The 23,789-nt window shown below is 40.2% G+C and overlaps 1 protein-coding gene across 4 annotated transcripts in view; it reads right to left on the minus strand.

The window, feature by feature from the left end:
- Synj (synaptojanin) overlaps positions 1–23,789 on the minus strand; it is a 184,761-nt gene that overhangs the window by 135,095 nt on the left and 25,877 nt on the right. For 3 of the 4 annotated variants that reach the window (XM_070095296.1, XM_070095295.1, XM_070095293.1), the window contains exons 3-7: positions 14,344–14,358; positions 12,430–12,569; positions 9,610–9,761; positions 6,322–6,486; positions 5,204–5,357 (exon numbers count right to left, since the gene is read on the minus strand). In XM_070095296.1, coding sequence (XP_069951397.1) covers positions 5,204–5,357; positions 6,322–6,486; positions 9,610–9,761; positions 12,430–12,569; positions 14,344–14,358 — 626 coding nt within the window. The remainder of the gene's footprint in view (positions 1–5,203; positions 5,358–6,321; positions 6,487–9,609; positions 9,762–12,429; positions 12,570–14,343; positions 14,359–23,789) is intronic. The other variant, XM_070095294.1, reaches the window with a different exon arrangement.

Genomic DNA, 23,789 nt, shown 5'->3' on the forward strand with positions numbered 1-23,789 from the left:
GATCAGGACCAAATCAACTAGGCTGTTACTGCTGGCCTCACATAAACCAATATAGGACCCACAGGTTGGCTGCTCAGGTACTGACTTTAGGCATCAGTCCAGTGCCTTCTTGAAGACAGCCAGGGGTCTATTGGTAATCCCCCTTATGTATGCTGGGAGGCAGCATACATAAGGGGGATTACCCCTGCTTTTCATTGGGGGGATGTTGCATCACCTGCCAAGTCTTTTGCTTTCATTGGGAGTGATTTCCATGTGCAGATTTGAGACTAGTCCCTCTAGGATTTTCCAAGTGTATATTATTCTGTACCTTTCTCGCCTGCATTCCAGAGAGTACAAATCAAGGGACTTCAGCTGTTACCAGTAATTTAGGTGCTTTATCATACTTATGTGTGCCATGAAAGTTCTCTCTACATTTTCCAGGTCTGCAGTTTCGCCTGCCTTGAAAGAAGCCTTAGTGTACAGCAATATTCCAGCTTAAAGAGAACAAGAGATTTGAAGAGGATCATCGTGGGCTTGGCATCTCTAATTTTGAAGGCTCTCATTATCCATCCTATCATTTTCCTAGCAGATGTGGTAGATACATTGTTGTGATCTTTGGAAGCGAGATCCTCTGACATTATCACTCACAGGGCCTTCACATTAATTTTTTGCTCTACTGCGTGGTTGGAATTTGTTTTATACTCTGATGCAATTGTTATTTTCCTGAGTTTTCCATAGTGGAGTAACTGAAATTTGTCTTCATTGAACTTCACGGTTTTCTGCAGCCCATTTAAAGGTTTGGTTGAAGTTCGCCTGAAGATCTGCAGTGTCTTCAATTGATGACACTCATGCAAATTCGGGTATCATCCACAAAGGAGGACATGATGTTATAGCTGACATCTCCATGTCAGATGTGAGGATGAGGAACAGGATGGGAGTACTGTGCCTTGTGAAACAGAGCTTTTCACTGTAGCCACCTCAGATTTTACTCTGTTTACTATTATTCTTTGTTCTATTTGTTAGGAAGTTATACATCCATCTACCCACTTTTCCTGTTATTCCTTTATTATGCATTTTGTGCTATTACACCATGATCGCACTTGTCAAAGGCTTTTGAAAAGTCCGTATATACTACATTTGTATTTTGTTCATCCTCCAGTATATCCAAGACCATGTCATAGGGGTCCCGTAGTTGTGAAAGGCAAGAGCATCCTGCTCTAAACCCATGCTGCCCTGGGTTGTACAACTGATGGGTATCTATGTGGGTGGCGATCTTGCTTCTTAGAGCCTTTTCAAAGATATTAATGATGTGGGATGTTAGTGCTATCGGTCTGTAATTCTCTGCAACTGCTTTACTGCCATCTTTGTGGAGTGGGGCTATATGCGTTGTTTTTAGCGATTGTGTGATGACCCGTGTTTATGCTCCCTTTCTACAGAATGCTTAAGGCATGTCAAAGGGACCTCTTCCAGTTTTTGATGAACACGGAATTCCACAAGTCTGGGCCTAAGGCAGAGTGTATGGGCATGTCATTTACTGTTTATTCAAACTCTTGTGGTGTTAGGATAATATCAGAAATTCTTGAACTTACCAAATTTTAAGTCTCAGTCATAAAAAATTAATTTAGATTGTCAACCTTTAGTCTGATTAACGACTCGCTAAATGCTGAGTTATATTGGGACTTCAGTATCTCAATCATTTCTTTGCTGTCATCTGTGTAAGTTCAATCTCATTTAAGCAGGGATGTGGTTTTTGGTCCTAGATTTGGCGTAAGACAAGAAGTATTTTGTTTTTTTAATTTAATTTATGGCTTTTGTTCCTGAGTTTCTTGTTCCCTGCTTGACTCCTTAAGCTTAAGTTCAATATTTGCTATTTCTCTGACCAGTGCTCCTTTCTAATTTCAGATATATTGGCCCCTTTCAGCAGCTCTGTGATTCTTTGCCTTCGCCTGTATAGGAAGCATCTCTCTCTTTCTAGTTTACATTTTCTCTTATTTCTTAACCCTTTGACTGTCACAAGCCCCTTTCTGAAACTGTCATTCTGATGTCGCAAAATTTTTGGAAAAAAAATTATTTTTTTTTCTCATGAAATGACAGAGAATGTTTGCCCGATGGTAATAACACCAAAAGTATGAAATTTGGTCGAAAACTCACGGAATTATGCTCCCGCAAAATTAGCAGTCTCAGCGGCATACACGCATCGGCGATTTCGCCAACTTTGAGCCCCGTTTTTGGCCAATTCCGTTGTTCCAGTTGACCAAACTCAAAGCTATTTCTTTAGAACTCCATTCTTTCTATCAGTTGAGTACAAGAAACCGCCCATTTACCAATTTGAACTACCCAATAAAGTGGTCAGAAATCGGCAATTTGGCCAATTTCACGCAAATTAAAAAAGATGCCAATTTCAAAACAGGGTCCAGAATAAACAATGTAGACATTCTCAGCACTAAAATAACATATCCTCTGTTCATCAGTCACGTCTCTAGGCCCCTCTTATATTACTATTGCTTTCTATTTTGATTTTTTATTCATACAAAAAATACAAAATTTACTGTTATGCAGACTACTGCATTATTGTAAAAGTGGTATAAATAATATCAGTGCACTAGTGAAAGAATATTAGACTCCCCAGTTGATGTGTATTGGACGTGGGGTGTGATTTGGTTACTCCTGAACATTAGTAAAAATCGAACATTTCTGCTACTTTGAGCTCAATTTCAAAGTCGTTTTCATCATGAAACTAATCAAAGTCACCTCTATTTCTGTAATATGTTTTCCATTTTATCACGTGGGACCATGAAAACAAGAATACAACGATAAATACTCTACAAAAATACACCTCAAAGTCAACGTTTTAATCCAAAAAAGCGGTGTTTTTTTTCTCATTATGCAATGCGTGCTGCAGGATTTTTTTTATGTGGTGCACACTGACCACACACACCCATTCACTCACATATGGGCCTACCAGCTTTCTCCTGCTTGATTTGAAGCCGCTAGAATTATTGAGTATATATACGTCCAAAACACTGGCTCGTAAGACGTATATATATGACCAAAGCAGTCAAAGGGTTAAAGGAATATGTCTTGAGTATACCTCAAGTGCCACAGAGTTAATTCTTTCTAGGCAAAGGTTCGGATCTGTGTTGTTTAGGATATCTTCCCAGCTTGTTTCATTTAGGACATGGTTGATCTGATCCCACTGTATATTTCTGTTAATGAAGTTGAATTTGGTGAAGGCACCCTCATAAATGATATCATTCTGACTGTCAGAAGCTCTATGCATACATGTCTGTACTTCTATTATGTTGTTATCTGAGTGTGTTGTCTTTGATACTGTTATATCTCATATCAAATCATCATTATTAGTGAAGATGAAGTCAAGTGTATTTTCCAGTCATGTTGGCCCCACTATTTGCTGGCTCAAGGTGAATTTGCTGTAGAGATTTAATAGCTCGTGCATGTGAATTCTCACCTGAGCTGCCTCCTGGGGTTATCTCTGCTATAACATTATTTGTTACATTCCTCAATTTCTGGTGTCTTAAGTTGAAATAACCCAGCAGCAAGATGTTTGGGGCAGGAGTTGGGAGATTTTCCAGACAGTGGTCAAATTTCAAAAGCTGTTCCTGGAATTGTTGGGAAGGTGTATCAGGAGGCTTGTATACAACCACAATGACAAGGTTTTGGTTTTCAATGTTTACTGCCAAAACTTCAACTACATCATTTGTGGTATTTAATAGTTAAGAGCAAACGAGTGACTCTGTGACATACAGGCCAACCCTCCCTTGTTCCTTGTTCTTACTGTTGCATCTGAATAAGTTATAACCTGGGATCTATATTTCGTTGTCAAAATGATCCTTTATGTGGGTCTCTGAACGATGCAAACATTGCATTCGACTCTGTGGGCAATCCACTGATGAAAGGTATTTTGTTGTTTGTTGATGGCTTTAGACCCTGTATATTTGCTAAGATAAATGTCGTTCGTAGGTAGTAGGCTGGTAGACAGCAACCGTCCAGGGAGGTACTACCACCCTACCAAGTGAGTGTTAAACGGAAGCCTGTACATAATTGTTTTACATGATGGTAGGATAGCTGGTGCCTTTTTTCTGTTTCAAACACATGCAAGATTTTAAGTGCATCTTGCTACTTCTACTTACACTTGGGTCACATTACACATACATGTACAAGCATATATATACATATCCCTCTGGGATTTCTTCTATTTTCTTACTAGTTCTTGTTCTGGTTTATATCCTCTTATCTCCATTAGGAAGTGGAACAGAATTCTTCCTCTGTAAGCCATCTGCGTCATAAGAGGCGGCTAAAATGCTGGGAGCAAGGGGCTAGTAACCCCCTTCTCCTGTATAGGTTACTAAAGTTAAAAAGAGAAAATATTGTTTTTCTTTTTGGGCCACCCTGCTTTGGTGAGATACGGCCAGTTTCTTGAAAGAATAAGAAATGTTGTTGTACTGATGGTATGTAGAGGGATTTTGTTTGCTGGCACTAATATCTGTTGTTCTGGAGTGGAAGCCACTGTCTCTCCACTCCAGAAGTGAAATTTTATGATTAATGACTCAAAATAGACACAGGGAAGACAATAGAGTGAATGTATGTACAGTAGCAGGATTTACAGTCAATTTACATATTTATCACACAAGTAAGCTTCCAGAGTGCAAAACTTTTACCAGGCTTCTGTTTCACTCTCACAGGAGGGTAGTACCTCTCTGGACGGTAGTACGTACCTCCCTGGATAGTAGTGCGTACCTCCCTGGACAGTATTGCGTACCTCCCTGGATGGCAGTGTGTACCTCCCTGGACGGTAGTGCGTACCTCCCTGGATGGTAGTGCGTACCTCCCCGGATGGTAATGCATACCTCCCCGGACAGTAGTGTGCGCCTCCCCGGACGGTAGTGCATACTTCCCTGGATGGTAGTGCGTACCTCCCTGGACGGTAGTGCGTACCTCTCTGGACGGTAGTGCGTACCTCCCTGGATGGTAGTGCGTACCTCCCCGGACGGTAGTGCGTGCCTCCCCGGACGGTAGTGCATACTTCCCTGGACGGTAGTGTGTACCTCCCTGGACGGTAATGCGTACCTCTCTGGACGGTAGTGCGTACCTCCCTAGATGGTACTACGTATCTCCCTGGATGGTAGTACCTCCCTGGATGGTTGCTGACCACCAACCTAGTGCCAGAGTGCAAAACATTTTTCCAGAGTGCCATTTAGCTTACATTAAGGCCAGGTTGTTCCCAGAAGAGAGGCACAGTGCCGCGAGTCTGGATATAGGATAAAATGAGATCGTCCATTGTGTCGATGTAAATCATTTGTTCGGTCTCGACGAAGTTAGCGACATGACCGCCATCGTTGACGCCACGAACCATGAATCTGTCAAGCAAATAGTTGGACATCAATGCAAAAATCTTCTTCCAGACTAGGACAGACAACTTCTCTGTCTATCTACTGACTAGGATAGACAACACTACTGTCTATCTACTGACTAGGATAGACAACACTACTGTCTACCTTCTAACTAGGATAGACAACACTACTATCTACAGACTAGGATAGACAACACTACTATCTACAGACTAGGATAGACAACACTACTGTCTATCTACAGACTAGGATAGACAACACTGTCTATCTACAGACTACAATAGACAACACTACTGTCTATCTACAGACTAGGATAGACAACACTACTGTCTATCTACAGACTACGATAGACAACACTACTGTCTATCTACAGACTACGATAGACAACACTACTGTCTATCAACAGACTAGGATAGACAACACTACTGTCTATCTACAGACTAGGATAGACAACACTACCATCTATCTACAGACTAGGAAAGACAACACTACCATCTATCTACAGACTAGGATAGATGACACTACTGTCTATCTACAGACTAGGATAGGTAACACTACTGTCTATCTACAGAGTAGGATAGACGACACTACTGTCTATCTACAGACTAGGATAGATAACATTACTTTCTATCTACAGACTAGGATAGATAACACTACTGTCTATCTACAGACTAGGATAGATAACACTACTGTCTATCTACAGACTAGGATAGATAACACTACTATCTATCTACAGACTAGGAAGAACAAACTGAAAAAAACAAGTGGACACAAATATGAAACACAGGCATGAGTATTCTGACCTCCATTTGAGGCCTTCTTCACCAGATACATATCTCATTATCTATCAGGTAATACTATCTATCAAGCAAAACAGTTTTTGTATTACCTGGATAAATAATGAACAATGCTATCAATGTTGTCAGTACAATGTTATCAGACACATTCCTGGTAACAACCATCAGACACATACCTGGTACCAGCTCTCTCACAGCTGAGGCGGGAGATAATAAGAATCTTGGGCGTGTGGTTGTTCATGTATATAGAAGAGAATTCAACGCTGCCGCACATCACCTTAATTAACCACTGCTGACAGTCAACGCCAAATCGCTTCAAGTGAAGATGCAACATTCGATTCCTGGAAAAAGTGCAGTAATTTATGTCTGAGAACTTTAAAATGTTCTCCATGGGGAAGTGGAACAGAATTCTTCCTCTGCAAGTCATGCGTGTGGTAAGAGCCGACTAAAATGGTGGGAGCAAGGGGCTAGTAACCCCTCCTCCTGTATAAATTACTAAATTTATAAAGAAAAATAAGTTTTTTTTTTTTTTTAGGTCATCCTGGCTCAGTGGGTTATGGCCGGTTTGTTAAAAAAAAAAAAAACTTTGCTGTTATACTGAAGGTTCTTCAAGGCTAGCTGTTGATGTTGAAGGTTCTTCAAGGCTAGCTGTTGATGTTGAAGGTTCTTCAAGGCTAGCTGTTGATGTTGAAGGTTCTTCAAGGCTTGCTTTTACTACTGATATTGAACATTCTTCAAGGCTTGCTGTTACTGCCGATGTTGAAGGTTCTTCAAGGTTTGCTGTTACTGTTGATGTTGAAGGTTCTTCAAGGTTTGCTGTTACTGTCGATGTTGAAGGTTCTTCAAGGTTTGCTGTTACTGCTGATGTTGAAGGTTCTTCAAGGTTTGCTGTTACTGTTGATGTTGAAGGTTCTTCAAGGTTTGCTGTTACTGTTGATGTTGAAGGTTCTTCAAGGTTTGCTGTTACTGTTGATGTTGAAGGTTCTTCAAGGTTTGCTGTTACTGTTGATGTTGAAGGTTCTTCAAGGTTTGCTGTTACTGTTGATGTTGAAGGTTCTTCAAGGCTTGCTGTTACTGTTGATGTTGAAGGTTCTTCAAGGTTTGCTGTTACTGTTGATGTTGAAGGTTCTTCAAGGCTTCAAGGTTCTTCAAGGCCCGGTGGCCTGGTGGCTAAAGCTCCCGCTTCACACACAGAGGGCCCGGGTTCGATTCCCGGCGGGTGGAAACATTCGACACGTTTCCTTACACCTGTTGTCCTGTTCACCTAGCAGCAAATAGGTACCTGGGTGTTAGTCGACTGGTGTGGGTCGCATCCTGGGGGACAAGATTAAGGACCCCAATGGAAATAAGTTAGACAGTCCTCGATGACGCACTGACTTTCTTGGGTTATCCTGGGTGGCTAATCCTCCGGGGTTAAAAATCCGAACGAAATCTTATCTTATCTTATCTTATCTGCTGTTACTGTTGATGTTGAAGGTTCTTCAAGGCTTGCTGTTACTGCTGATGTTGAAGGTTCTTCAAGGCTTGCTGTTACTGCTGATGTTGAAGGTTCTTCAAGGCTAGCTGTTGATGTTGAAGGTTCTTCAAGACTAGCTGTTGATGTTGAAGGTTCTTCAAGACTAGCTGTTGATGTTGAAGGTTCTTCAAGGCTAGCTGTTGATGTTGAAGGTTCTTCAAGGCTAGCTGTTGATGTTGAAGGTTCTTCAAGGCTAGCTGTTGATGTTGAAGGTTCTTCAAGGTTTGCTGTTACTGCTGATGTTGAAGGTTCTTCAAGACTAGCTGTTGATGTTGAAGGTTCAAGACTAGCTGTTGATGTTGAAGGTTCTTCAAGACTAGCTGTTGATGTTGAAGGTTCTTCAAGGCTTGCTGTTACTGCTGATGTTGAAGGTTCTTCAAGACTAGCTGTTGATGTTGAAGGTTCTTCAAGGCTTGCTGTTACTGCTGATGTTGAAGGTTCTTCAAGACTAGCTGTTGATGTTGAAGGACCTAGCTCTATTGCTCACTTAATATATAATAGTATAAACATATTATCAGGCTTTTAAATGCTTCTGAAAGTGATAAAAAGGTTGTTTTACTTTACAGCAGTAACCTAGAACCTAACCTGCTCTATAAGCAGGACCCTACTGTGTGTAATAATATACGTAATAACTTCAAAACACTTGAAATTTTGGAAAGTTTCCAAATAGAATCAAGAGAAATGCAAAGCTCATGGAGGATGTAAACAAACTGAGAAAAAGTAAATGATGCCATGGATGCTCAGCCAGGTCTCATGCCAATAGCAAATCAGGTGTATAAATGAATATTTTGGTATAATTTGAAGGAAGGAAGGCAGGGTAGGGGTTGTCCTTGAAAAGGTTGGAGGGAGGGGATAAAGGAGGTTTTGTGGGAGAGGGGCTTGGACTTCCAGCAAGCGTGTGTGAGTGTGTTAGATAGCAGTGAATGGAGACGAATGGTATTTGGGATCTGACGAGCTGTTGGAGTGTGAGCAGGGTAATATTTAGTGAAGGAATTCAGGGAAACAGGTTATTTTATATAGCTGGACTTGAGCCCTGGAAATGGGAAGTACAATGCCTGCACTCTAAAGGAGGGGTTTGGGATATTGGCAGTTTGAAGAGATATATTGTGTATTTTTACATGTATATACTTCTAAGCTGTTGTATTCTGAGCACTTCTGCAAAAATGGTGATTATGTGTGAGTGAGGTGAAAGTGTTGAATGATGAAAGTATTTTCTTTTTGGAGATTTTCTTTCTTTTTGGGTCACCCTGCCTCAGTGGGAGACGGCCGACTTGTTAAAAAAAAATAAAAAAAAAAAAAAAAAATTGAAACTGCTGCATTAGTGAATTGCAGAGAAGCAAAGGACTGTAAACCAGAGGCCCTCCTGTATTTAAGACATGAAAGGGGTTTCTTGCAGTATTTGATGAACACAGAGAGCCCAGTGGCCTGGTGGCTAAAGCTCTTGCTTCACACAGTGAGGGGTATGGGTCTGATTCCCAGCGAGGGTAAAAACATTGGGCGTTTCCTTACACTGGTTGTCTATGTTTCCCATCAGTAAAATGGGTACCTGGGTGTTAGTCAACTAGTGCGGGTTGCATCTTGGGACAAAACTGACCTAATTTGCCTGAAATGCTCTGCATAACAAGTGGCTTTCTATATAGTAGTATGTCATTGATGTCAGCTAGGCCTGTATACCTTGTACATGTACTTGTAGAAATAAAGACATATTATTATTATTATTATTATTATTATTATTATTATTATTATTATGAGTCTGAGCCTGGGGCAGAGTGCATGGGCATGTTGTCAATGACTTTTTCAAAATCTAGTGGTATTAGTGTTAGAGGCAAAAGCAACATCAAAATACTACTACAGTAAAAATAAGAGAGTACTACAGAAGTAAGAGAGTAAGAGCAACATCAAGATAGCACTCTTGAAGAAGTAAGAGTGTAAAAGGACCAGTACTCACCAGAAGAATCTGTTGTCAGTGCAGGTAGTTCTTGAGCGGCGCTGAGCACACAGTGTCAGGTCCAGTGCCTCACCTGTGCCACTACTGATGGTGAAGTAGAAACTCTCATTACCCATTAACTTCTTCATCTCTTTTATCCAAGACTCTTCTTCCTGCAATTATTACTACATGTACTACTATTATTAGTAACAGATCATTATTATTAATATTACTGTTTTTTTTTTTTTTTTTTTTTTTATCACACCGGCCGATTCCCACCAAGGCAGGGTGGCCCGAAAAAGAAAAACTTTCACCATCATTCACTCCATCACTGTCTTGCCAGAAGGGTGCTTTACACTACAGTTTTTAAACTGCAACATTAACACCCCTCCTTCAGAGTGCAGGCACTGTACTTCCCATCTCCAGGACTCAAGTCCGGCCTGCCGGTTTCCCTGAATCCCTTCATAAATGTTACTTTGCTCACACTCCAACAGCACGTCAAGTATTAAAAACCATTTGTCTCCATTCACTCCTATCAAACACGCTCAAGCATGCCTGCTGGAAGTCCAAGCCCCTCGCACACAAAACCTCCTTTACCCCCTCCCTCCAACCCTTCCTAGGCCGACCCCTACCCCGCCTTCCTTCCACTACAGACTGATACACTCTTGAAGTCATTCTGTTTCACTCCATTCTCTCTACATGTCCGAACCACCTCAACAACCCTTCCTCAGCCCTCTGGACAACAGTTTTGGTAATCCCGCACCTCCTCCTAACTTCCAAACTACGAATTCTCTGCATTATATTCACACCACACATTGCCCTCAGACATGACATCTCCACTGCCTCCAGCCTTCTCCTCGCTGCAACATTCATCACCCACGCTTCACACCCATATAAGAGCGTTGGTAAAACTATACTCTCATACATTCCCCTCTTTGCCTCCAAGGACAAAGTTCTTTGTCTCCACAGACTCCTAAGTGCACCACTCACTCTTTTTCCCTCATCAATTCTATGATTCACCTCATCTTTCATAGACCCATCCGCTGACACGTCCACTCCCAAATATCTGAATACGTTCACCTCCTCCATACTCTCTCCCTCCAATCTGATATTCAATCTTTCATCACCTAATCTTTTTGTTATCCTCATAACCTTACTCTTTCCTGTATTCACCTTTAATTTTCTTCTTTTGCACACCCTACCAAATTCATCCACCAATCTCTGCAACTTCTCTTCAGAATCTCCCAAGAGCACAGTGTCATCAGCAAAGAGCAGCTGTGACAACTCCCACTTTGTGTGTGATTCTTTATCTTTTAACTCCACGCCTCTTGCCAAGACCCTCGCATTTACTTCTCTTACAACCCCATCTATAAATATATTAAACAACCACGGTGACATCACACATCCTTGTCTAAGGCCTACTTTTACTGGGAAAAAATTTCCCTCTTTCCTACATACTCTAACTTGAGCCTCACTATCCTCGTAAAAACTCTTCACTGCTTTCAGTAACCTACCTCCTACACCATACACTTGCAACATCTGCCACATTGCCCCCCTATCCACCCTGTCATACGCCTTTTCCAAATCCATAAATGCCACAAAGACCTCTTTAGCCTTATCTAAATACTGTTCACTTATATGTTTCACTGTAAACACCTGGTCCACACACCCCCTACCTTTCCTAAAGCCTCCTTGTTCATCTGCTATCCTATTCTCCGTCTTACTCTTAATTCTTTCAATTATAACTCTACCATACACTTTACCAGGTACACTCAACAGACTTATCCCCCTATAATTTTTGCACTCTCTTTTATCCCCTTTGCCTTTATACAAAGGAACTATGCATGCTCTCTGCCAATCCCTAGGTACCTTACCCTCTTCCATACATTTATTAAACAATTGCACCAACCACTCCAAAACTATATCCCCACCTGCTTTTAACATTTCTATCTTTATCCCATCAATCCCGGCTGCCTTACCCCCTTTCATTTTACCTACTGCCTCACGAACTTCCCCCACACTCACAACTGGCTCTTCCTCACTCCTACAAGATGTTATTCCTCCTTGCCCTATACACGAAATCACAGCTTCCCTATCTTCATCAACATTTAACAATTCCTCAAAATATTCCTTCCATCTTCCCAATACCTCTAACTCTCCATTTAATAACTCTCCTCTCCTATTTTTAACTGACAAATCCATTTGTTCTCTAGGCTTTCTTAACTTGTTAATCTCACTCCAAAACTTTTTCTTATTTTCAACAAAATTTGTTGATAACATCTCACCCACTCTCTCATTTGCTCTCTTTTTACATTGCTTCACCACTCTCTTAACCTATTACTAAAAGAACAGTGTGTCATCTGCACTGCTATATCAGCACACTTTTGGCCAGACAGTGATAGACTGAGTGATGGGTAATGTGTTTCCTCTTTCTTTACGTTATTCCACCTCAGTGAACACTACTGGCAAGATAACCACTAAATAAATGATGGTAAATGCGTTTTTCTTATTTAATTCACCCTACCTCAGAGGTAAACACTACTGTTATGACAGCCACTTAATGAATAATGGTAAATGTGGTTTCTTCTTGCTCTATGAAGCAACCTACATGGGAGGGAGAAGTGGAGAGTTGACAACACTGGTTTAGACAAGGGGTCTCCAAACTTTTCACTACGGTTGCCACATCATATAATTTTACAATTTTTTTGAGTCAAAGAAATAAATCAAGCCTTATAAATATAAATGAATAAGTGACTGAAAATGAGAGCTTATTAGTTTTACTATTTATAAATATTTGAAGTTGCTGCAGGTCACAGTTGGAGACCTCTGGTTTAGACTAACCTGGGCCTTGTAGTTGGCCGGTCTCATGGAGTGCAGGGAGATGACATCGATGTCTTGTATCCTGTGCACTGCGGTGTTCTGTATGGTGCACACCTTGATGCACTTGGTCACCACCACCAGGTACAACTGAGTGTTCTCTCCTGAAACACACATCATTACTAGTATTATTATCATTATTATTATTATTATTATTATTATTATTATTATTATTATTATTATTATTATCAGAGAGGTGATTGTAAATCATGAGAAAGTGATTTTGATGAATATTTATATGTTAATACATTTCAATCAAGGTTTTTTTGAGGGGAAGGACTGAGTGGGCAGGTTGGTAGTTATGAAGATAGTGAGGTCAAGACACCATACCATAAGTGAGGTCAAGACACCATACCATAAGTGAGGTCAAGACACCATACCATAAGTGAGGTCAAGAGATTCCCCCCAAAATTATCCAATGGGATCATAACTCATGTCTGTCTTCAATATGTGAAGTAAGTTTACATTTTCATCTTCAGAAGATGCTTGCCCACTACCATTAATGTTCACAGGAGTGGAATTAATTACCATTAGTGGCACACATTTCCATTAAGGTGCACTGGAACAGAATTAATTTCCAGTGGCTGAGTTTCCCTGGTGTTAGAGAATCAATGATTCAGCCAGTACAAGACAATGAGGCAAAGACAAGGGCTTGTGCAATGAGTAAACCTCAATGTGACACAGTGAGAAATAGGTCAGTAAAGTTGAATAAAACAGTTTGCTAAATGTGCAGAGTTCACGACTACGGTGCTCTTCACACCAACACCAAGGCTGAGGGACTGATTACGTCATCTTTTGTATATAGTTCTACTGTCTTCAAATTCTTTCTTCTTTCAACATACCAGCCGTATCCCACTGAGGCGGGGTGGCCCAAAAGAAAAAACTAAAGTTTCTCTTTTTAAATTTAGTAATATATACAGGAGAAGGGGTTACTAGCCCCTTGCTCCCGGCATTTTAGTTGCCTCTTACAACACGCATGGCTTACGGAGGAAGAATTCTGTTCCACTTCCCCATGGAGGTAAGAGGAAATAAGCAAGAACAAGAACTAGAAAGAAAATAGAAGAAAACCCAGAGGGGTGTGTGTGTGTATATATATGCTTGTACATGTATGTGTACTGTGACCTAAATGCAAGTAGAAGTAGCAAGACGTACCTGAAATTTTGCATGTTTATGAGACAGACAAAAGACACCAGCAATCCTACCATCATGTAAAACAATTACAGGCTTTCGTTGTACACTCACTTGGCAGGACGGTAGTACCTCCCTGGGCGGTTGCTGTTTACCAACCTACTACTCTCCTAGAATTTGTATTGATAAAGCCACTGCATGGCAAAACGTCTACAATACAGAAACCCAGATGTTGCACATGTGTCTCAGTTTTTAGACTGAAAAACTAAGTCAAGGTGTTTCAGATGTCTTATTATTAGGGAAAATGCCTTTTCATGCTATTTTTACATTCAGGGGGAGCACTGAACCCATAGGGGTCATACACTGCCTTGGGGAATGGAAGACATTCAGCTTTGATTCAAGAAACTGGAGCACTGGTCCAATTCCTTAGATCAAGAGTTCCTCACCAGCATTAAGGAACCTTCTTTGAGGGTTTTATCATGCTATACAACCTGTAATGTGTAGTGGTTTGTATGTTATATAGTGCAGCAGGGAGAGTGCAGAGGAATTCTACCTCTGCACTCTCCCTGCTGCACTATATGGTATAAGGTAGGAAGGTGAGAGGTATTAAGGTAGGAAGGCGAGAGGTATTAAGGTATGAAGGTGAGAGGTATTGAGGTATGAAGGTCAGAGGTATTAAAGAAAGGAAGAGGTATTAAGAGGCACTAGGGGATGTCAGTGAGAGAGATAACACTCACAACATTACATTACCTTCCCAAGATATCCCTGGAAGCAGCACATAAACAATAACAGAAGAGTAAACAATTTATTTCCAGCCACTGACGCAACTATAAACAATGTCAAAATATATAACACATATGACAAAACATGGAGACACGAGTGCAGTGTTCCAGCCTAACTACGACACACACACACACACACAGACACGCACACACCAGAACTGTGAGTCACTGCTGCTATTTCTATAAGTGTTTTTCGCGTTCATTTAGTAAAGGGTGACAACCAGATATGCCAAAATGCAAATGATGAAACTTCCAGCCATGGAGTCATGCATTGTTGAAAGATGCAGATAATGTTGGCTTGTGTCAAGACAACCTATCACAAAACTGACTGAACAACATGAACCTTTAATTTTACGAACCAATGGTGAGGTTCGTAATGGTGATTGTGGCCAACACAGACGAGATTATTTTCCTCTCACTGGAGCAATAATGACCAATGCATTTTAAATATAGCACTTAGGAAAGAGACCTTATGATGGTGTTTTGGGTTGTCTTTGACTATCATCAAGTCTTAGTCATGACTTGACAGTGGCCCAATAGGGTCCAAGGCTTCATCATATGGTGGGTCTCCAAAGTGCAGGCTTTTTGTGAACTGTTCCACCCACAATTGTGACTTTTATTCTTGAATAACGGGCAACTGTGTAACCCATGAACTTTGTCAGTTAGTTATGAATCAATTAACTCGTCAGATTGGGTCCCAGATTTACAAAATTCATTAAATCGAGGTCTGTTGAATCAGAGTTCATTAAATTAAAATTCACTATATTCTGGTCCATTCAATCAAGGTTCAATAAGCCAAAGGTTCACTGTACAGTCGTATAAAGCTGTACAAAACGTAAATCTAAATGTTTCCCACTACATTTTTTCAATAGGTGTACTGTATTCAAAAACATGGAGGACACTATATCATACTCAAAATGTCTATCATCACTTGGATCAACTATAAACAGCAAGTCAGTGACATAGACCAACATTTCACGCAGCATTTACAAAAATAAATAAATAAATAAATAAAAATAAAAAATATGGTGCAAAAGAATTAGGCTCAAATATGTGTACTGTAAGCATTTAGAATGCTGTATTATATATGCTGATCAGTGTAATTCCCATACTGACAGAAAGTCAAATGCAATAGAAAGGATAAGTAAAACTTCAGTTTAACACTCTAATAGATGGGTAACAGGCGGATAACAACCGTAACCATGGAGGATAGATGAGAACATTACATCATGACTGAAAGAAAGAACACTCTAAATAATGGACTTTCTTCGTCATTTCTAAACAAGTTGAGCAACAGACTTTATCCCATAGTTTTGAAAGCTGTCAAATTGATGTACGTTAAACTAAGAGTTGATTTTTGCTTTAGAGGCAAACTTGATCCCATGAAGATGTCTGAAGTTGTAATACAGGCATCCCTGACTTCAAATGCTACAGGTGTCCCTGGGTTCAGGTGTCCCTGGCTTCAAATCTTACAGGTGTCCCATTTCAAATCCTACAGGTGTCCCAGGCATCAAATCCTACAGGTGTCCCTGGCTTCAAATCTTACAGGTGTCCCCAGTTTCAAATCCTACAGGTGTCCCTGGCTTCATGTTCTACAGTTGTCCCTGGCTTCATGTCCTATAGGTGGTGGTGGTGTCCTACAGAGTGCCATCAATCACCAGTCACACTCCTCGCTCAGAGGATACACTTAAAATCATAATTAGTTTCAATTCTGCCTGAAACGTTTTACACAAAGTACATACTTTCTATAAATCAGTAATATATGTCAATCATCCTAACTGTATAATATACCTGGAGGGGGTTTTCAACGCCCCCACAGCCCGATCTGTAATGAACTGCCTAAAACGATTCACTTTGCATCTGCTTAATTAGTGACTTTCTAATGAACCTTAAATTGTATAATTTTTTATTAACACATCGGCCGTTTCCCATCAAGATAGGATGACCTGGAAAAAGAGAAACACTTCCATCATCACTCACTCCATCACTTATTACAACATCAACCTTAAATGTAATCATTTCAAACATATAATTACTGTCTTTGTATGACTCTTAAATAATTTATATTTTAATGTTTAACGTTTAAATAGCAGAGGGCTACTGTATACATGGAAGCGACTCCAGAATTTCCATTTAGGAGTGACTCAGGGTGTAGTCTAGCTGACAAGAGAGCTTGGGAACCCATCTTCAAACTATGTTTTTGTTTTTTAATACACAGGTCATCTCCCACCTAGATATGGTGACCCAAAAAATAAGAGGAAACACACTCATCGTCATTCTTGCCAGAAGTATGCCGACATCACAGTCTACATGATCCTCCAAACTACATTATTATTATTATTTAGGGGCTTCAACCCCACATATGCAACCACTGTGTATGAAGATCCTTTCTACTCTGTATCTGAATTTCCATTCAAGAGGGAATTACTTGCCCAAAATTCCTTGCTTAAATATGAACTTTTGCATGTAAGAAATCTTTGTACCAAATATCTCTATTAAAAAAATAAAATTTTATACTATTATTACTGTATTATTATTATTATTATTATTATTATTATACAAAATCATTGCCGTCTCTCACTTGATTTGGTCATTCAACCTCAAGTTGAAAGGCATCAATGTCAACAAAATTCTATTGCAAAATCAACTATTTTCTAACAGTGGAGAGCCTAATTCTTGGTCAAACAAAAAGAGTCATCTTAGAGAAATGTGAATACTGGCTCAAAACCCCCTAGTGGGATCCCCTTAGCCACCCTTTACTTACATGAATACTCAATAGGGGGGTCCAAGATTGGAAACACGATAGCTACCAAAGAACGGTCATGTATCATGATTGGAAGTGGTGAACGGTTAATTTAAACTGTAAATAGTAGTGACGCAGCCATGGGAAGGGGGTTATAAGAGGGTTAAAGGACCCCATATGCCAATACCTTCATGGTCATTGACCAAAAAAGCACAAAAGTTTAAATAGTCTCACATACATACTTAAAATTTTTAAAATAGATTTTTTTAATTTTTTTTGAGTGATGTTTTAAGGTCCCCAGATTGAAATCGTGGCTGCACCACTGATGACTGGTAGCTTATATAGTCTCCAATCATAAGTCACAATGAAATCATAGCAGTAAATATAACAAAGGCTTGATTTGACATACAATGTCCAATGATAAAAAAGGCATTGCAGGACAGAACAGAGTAATCACCACCATCCTGGCCAGTGAATGAATTGATTGATGTTTGGCATATTTGTGGGAATGTTCAGATACTGTCTTCTGCCTGAAGTGTTCTACATAAACATGGGTTTCCTACATGAATTATCAAGCATCAACCATTTCTGTACAAACTGTATCGTGTGGAAATAAATTTTTAATATGAATTTGAATGTGTAAGTTTAGCTCAGATTCCCATAACAAAATATGGTAACTTGAGCTTTACAGCACCCATCTCCCCCACACCTGCATTTTACTCCAGGGTGAAAATCCGGCACTTATTCCTTTCTGTCAAGCAATGCCTCAAATAACAATGAAATCCTAGGGGTAAATATAGTACAGGGTTGATTGAACATAAATTGTCCAATCACCAACAACAATAAAATCATAAGAGGTACTAATTAGAGTAGAGCACGACCCTAACTTATGATGTTCCGTTTTCAATGACCCAACCTACAAACAAGGTCCAAGAGATATATTAAAAATATAACTGTTTTATGAATGCTGATCAGCCGCTACGAACCTGTGTCACACACCTTCCTTTTTTTTCTATCATCTAGAACAGGAGTTCTTAACCGGGGGTATGGGACTCCATCTCTGAACAATTTGCCGCTTTTCTCCTATCAAATATGCGTGATCATGTTAGACAGGAATAAGGGGAAGCAAATGCTTTACACGACCTTGACATGCTGTTGAGGGCGAGCAGACTAACATATATGAAGGGATTCAGGAAAACTGGTTCGCCGGACTTGAATCCTGGAGGCGGGAAGTACAGTGCCTGCACTCTGAAGGAGGTGTGAACATACATTGCATTTTTTGAACTGTAGTATAAGCATGCCTCTGGCAAGACAGTGATGGAGAGAGTGATTATGAAAGAGTTTCTTCTTTTTCAGGTCACCTTGCTTCGGTGGGAGACCGCCAATGTGTTAAAAAAAAAAAATCCTTATGACTTTCTGTCAGCTGTTCTGTTGCTATTATCCATATGTAAAGTAAAACCAAGCTAGTGACATCTTTTAGAAGTCATACTGGTACCGGTTAGGACTGGTGGGGGTGATAATTTTGACAGTCTAGGAAGGGGGTATGGAGACATATTGGGCAATCTATCAGGGGTATGTAATCCTAAAAATGTTAAGAACCCTTGACATAGAAGACAATAGTTTCAAGTACAGATGTTCTCCACCCTACGATGGTTCAACTTATGATATTTTGACTTTACAATTGTGCGACAGATATGCACATTTTGCACTGAACAGTACTGTACATTTATTGATAATACTGACTTGTATTCCTTTATTTACCTTTTAATACTGGTATTTAGTTACAGTAATTATTTATTTAGTTATTCAGTGACAGTAGTTACCATATTTCGCAGCTTATAAGACTTGTTTTAGTTTAAATTGCTCGGCATTGGATGTAACGGAGAGCTACAGCCCCCCACACCCCAAACTTATAGCTCCCATCACTGACCTTCAGTTTATAGGATGCAGGGTGGTTTTTGGAGACATTTTATGGAAAAAAAAGGCGTGTCATTAGACACACAGCAAAATACAGTATTTATTATCAATCATATCACATTTGTATTTGACTTACAATATTTTCACCTTACGATGGATCCGTTGGAGCATACCCCCATCATAATCGAGGAGCACCTGTATACAAATAACTTCTTTCAAATCAGGGAACGAGTGGGTTTTAAACCTATTGCAGATGACACCCGAATCTGCATGACAGTGTCTTCCATTGCAGACACTGCAAGGCTCCAGGCGGACATCAACCAAATCTTTCAGTGGGCTGCAGAAAACAATATGAAGTTCAACGATGAGAAATTTCAATTACTCAGATATGGTAAACATGAGGAAATTAAATCTTCATCAGAGTACAAAACAAATTCTGGCCACAAAATAGAGCGAAACACCAATGTCAAAGACCTGGGAGTGATTATGTCGGAGGATCTCACCTTCAAGGACCATAACATTGTATCAATCGCATCTGCTAGAAAAATGACAGGATGGATAATTCTCAGTAGTAGTATCAGTTCCAGTAACCAGTTACCAGTAACCAGTGTACCAGTAGATGACTCACTACCAACCGTCTCTGCGTGAATCATTGTCTGTATTCATATTGTGCTGACCACAGCAGTATTTCAAACACCCCCTCACATATGGGTACTGGGGTTAGTTAGTCTTACATGAGAGAGCAAGGAGGCAGGTCACGGCTGTTTGGCGCTTCCCACATTATCCGTAATATACGTACTTCCAGCCTACGTGAGTATTTCTTTACCTTATCCACGTGTTCGAACCCCACATGATAAATGGTGGCAACGGTGTGGGAGCGTGGATTTAAGCTTTTTAAGGGTATTTCAAGACGTTAGAAGACTGTTTGTGAGTAGCCGGTGGGTCAATAGGTGAACCGTAGCTAGCCGCTTACCCTCACTCACCACCTCCACCCTGTACTCCAGCCTGCAAGCCTGTTGCAGCTGTTTTTCAAGCTTCTGGCTTATTTCATGTGCTATTGCTTCAATCTCCGAGGGGTTGACCCAGATTTTGCAATTAAGCCAGTCAGTAAGCCAGACTGTGGAAGTGAATGCTAGTCAGCCTGCAGCCTACCATCCAGCCTGTCTCCTGTCATCCACCTGCTCCTTCATGCTGTGTGCATCGTTACCCGTCTTCCAGTCAGCCATTCTCGTGGGTTAAGCCAGTCAGCCAACCCAGCTTCTAACCCAGCTGAGAGAGAGAAGTAAGCCACGCAAGTTCCTCTGAAGTATTGTTTCATGTATCGCTTTGTGCGCCCTGTTGGATGCTAAGAGTGAATTTCACCATTCCTGTGGCATAGAGTGGCTTATCAAGCCACCTTCGTGGGTAGTGAGTGGAGTGCGCGCCAGTGAGCGCCAGCAAGCGTCACTCCCACCACCACCCATCCACTCTACTCGCACCACCACCGCCACCCATCTCATCTACCTGTGGTTGTTTGCACCCTTGTACCGGGTCCTAATACTGTTTTGGCTCACATAATTGGTCAAGACTGTAGCTGAGCGCCAACGATAAAGCCAGTTATGTGAGTTCACCAAGAAAGCGCATTTCTTCCGACAACAGTGAGTGTAGGAGGCGTCAGTCATCACCGCTCAGGACAACCTTCGACAACCTACCCTCATCACCAGTCATCACCGTCGACTAATACAGACTCCAGTGATAATTTTCTGTTTAGAGACATTTTTCTTGCATTTAAAGACATTTGCGTGTGTGTGAGACATTTATAGTGAATTTCTTGTGTACTCTAAGCCTTGTATTTTCAGTGTAGACTCAGTGTTTCTTTGACTCATTATTTTTTGCAATATTTTTCAGTGTTTTCGCTCATCTTATATTTTTTTTATCTGTGTTTTTTTTTTTTTTTTTGCTACTCTCTGTCTGTAGTAAGTATTATTGTGTAGTGTACCAGTCAGTCACTCCGTGTGAAGTGATTCATTTTTTTTACTGTATTCTTTCAGCATTGTATTCTCCAGTATTTGTCACTGTAGTTCATGCAGTGATATTCACCCCAGTTTACCAAATTATCCATTTATTTATATGCGTGTCTTTTTTTCGTATGCCAGCAGTGTCTCATTCCTCTAATTTTTTTGCAGACTTGTGTACCATTATTTTTGCCAGCAAATTTTTGTCGTATCAGTCACAGCAAGATTTTGTTGTAAGAATATACTAAAATAATGAATACGTGATTAAGTGGTGTGCCCCGCCACTTGTAAGTGTTACACTTCCCGTTTTGTTCCTTGTTTTAATTTACTTGTAAGTGTTACACTTCCCGTTTTGTTCCTTGTTTTAATTTTTATTCATACTTTTTCATATTTCTTTGAACAAATTCACTCTTGATGTAATTTCAATTTCTTTTTAACGTAAAGTGTTTTCTTTACTCTGAGTAAATTGTTTTGTCTAATTTACAATTAAGAGTTAAAGTGTTCAATCAGTTTTTCTTCATATTTTTTATTTTATTATTTAACCTGAGTTTTCCCAGTGAGACTTTATTGCAGTGAATTATTTTGTTGCACTTGTTCTGCAGTGAATTATTTTCTTTTATTGATATTTTTATGCATTATTATTCTCAGTTCATTACTGTTTGAGTCTTGTTTTTCATTTTATTAATTTTCCTGTTGTTGTCTTTGCTTTATATTTTAATTTTGTTTATGCATTCTTAGAAAATATTTAAATTTCCCAGTTATCTCTCGTTGCATACAATTTAGTGATTTTATTTTATACTTTTTACATTGATTTAAAATTTTATTAGTTAATTCCTTTATTAGCAAGAGTAATGACAGCTCATTTTGCATTTAATTCAGTCTCCTGTAATATTTTTACTTGTAAATTTCAATGTAATTTTTATCTTGGCCAATAGTCCTTTACATTGAGTTGTCCTTCCTCTTGCAGTGTATCTTAGACATTTTTTTATTGCTTCTGCAGAATTAGTTGCATCTCTTTTATTTCAATTTTAGCATTTTGTATCATTTTTATTGTTCATTATTTTTGCCTTAATTGTTCTTGTGCAACTTCTTTGCCATTATGTCTCACATACCGTCAAGTGATACTTTAGTGAATGTCGACACTCAGACCTCTCAGGCTACTGCTGCTGCTGTCATCAGTCCTCACAGTTCCTTACCGACTGACAGACCGACCCAGACACTGAGATACTATAGTTATACTCGTGATTCCCTTGATGCGTTACCTTTATTCAATAGCCATGTACATAGTCTTGAAGCATGGTTTACTGCCATTCGTTCTCGTGCTAATGCTCTAGTTGAAGGTCCTCCTTCAGAGGAAAGTCTTATCAGACTTGCTAAAGAAGCTCTTCATCGATCCCCTGCTGCTGTTCACATTGTTGATCTCCTTGATATGCAAGACTTCAGGAATCTTACCAAGTGGTCACAATATGAGGAACTGATTCGTTCTTTCCTTGTACCAGTAAAAACAGCTGATCCATATATCGTTCTTCGGGAACTAGTGAATGCTACACCCATGACTAATGAATCATTGAGTGCCTTTGCTGTTAGATTAGACAAACTTTTATCATCATTTATCAATGCTGTCCAGTCCTCAGCTTTTGTCCCTGACGAGGTTAAACCATTCACAGAACCGTTTGCTAAAATAGCAGCTTTTGAAGCAATTAAAGAACTAATGCCACCTGCTTCCGTGTGTGCTTATGAGGCTAATCCTCCAACTGTGACGATGGAACCACTTACAGCCCTAAATCATGTACGTTCCTTGTGCCCCCAGGGTACTTTCCCATGTATTAAAAGTAATTTCACACCTATGCCTCAGTCTGCACCACCTCGTTTGCACCACAGCGACAAATCGTGGTCATCAACCATCTCAGAGATCACCAAGGACCAGTGTACAGAGTCGTTATAAACCTCGTAGTATTCATAGTACATTCAGTAACCATAGTCAGCAGACTTGTTACAACTGTGGTTTCCGTGGCCATATTGCAATTAATTGTCCTGATAGTTACCCTAAGAGACGTCGTACTGATGATGAGTACCAGTCACTGCCCTACTGTACTTATCATAGAATACATGGACATGACACATCTGAGTGCAATGCTCTCTACAACCTTCAGTACTCTAGGTCTTTCCGTGGCCGTTCCAACCGCAGAACCCGTAGAGGAAACAGATATCGTGGTTCTCAAAATAACCAGAACCAGGCTCATTCTTCCAATTCGGGGGAATTCGAGCGCCCCAGTCAAACCGTCCCATGGTGACAGTAGGTGATAATGAGTACACCATCCCCGTTCACAATTCCTTTGAAGCCTTAAGCAGTCTCGAGAATGACAATCCTGCAGATGATATTGCTTCACATGTCTCTGACGTAGATGATTTTGGGGATGAAGTGGAACAAGTCTTTTCTGATGACAATCCACCTTTTTGTTTGCACATAACTTCCAATGCAACCATAGGCCCTATAGTGCAAGCATCTGTTCATAATGCGTCCGTTCATTTGTTCATGGACTCTGGTGCGCAAGTCAATATTATTAGGTCTAGTTTGTTTAAGGATAAGCAGTTACGACATGTCCTTCTCGTAGAACCGACTCATGTGTCGTCCCTTAGTGGAGTAGCTGGTTCTCACCTGCATGTCCGAGGTCGGACTTCCCTAACTTTTTCTATCCAAGGTAGAGACTTCACTGCTTCCTTCCTTGTTGTCGACCAGATTACTTTCCCTGGTGACCT

The sequence above is a fragment of the Cherax quadricarinatus genome, chromosome 49 (genome assembly GCF_038502225.1).
Source record: "Cherax quadricarinatus isolate ZL_2023a chromosome 49, ASM3850222v1, whole genome shotgun sequence".
In the NCBI taxonomy this organism is placed as follows: Eukaryota; Metazoa; Arthropoda; class Malacostraca; order Decapoda; family Parastacidae; genus Cherax; species Cherax quadricarinatus.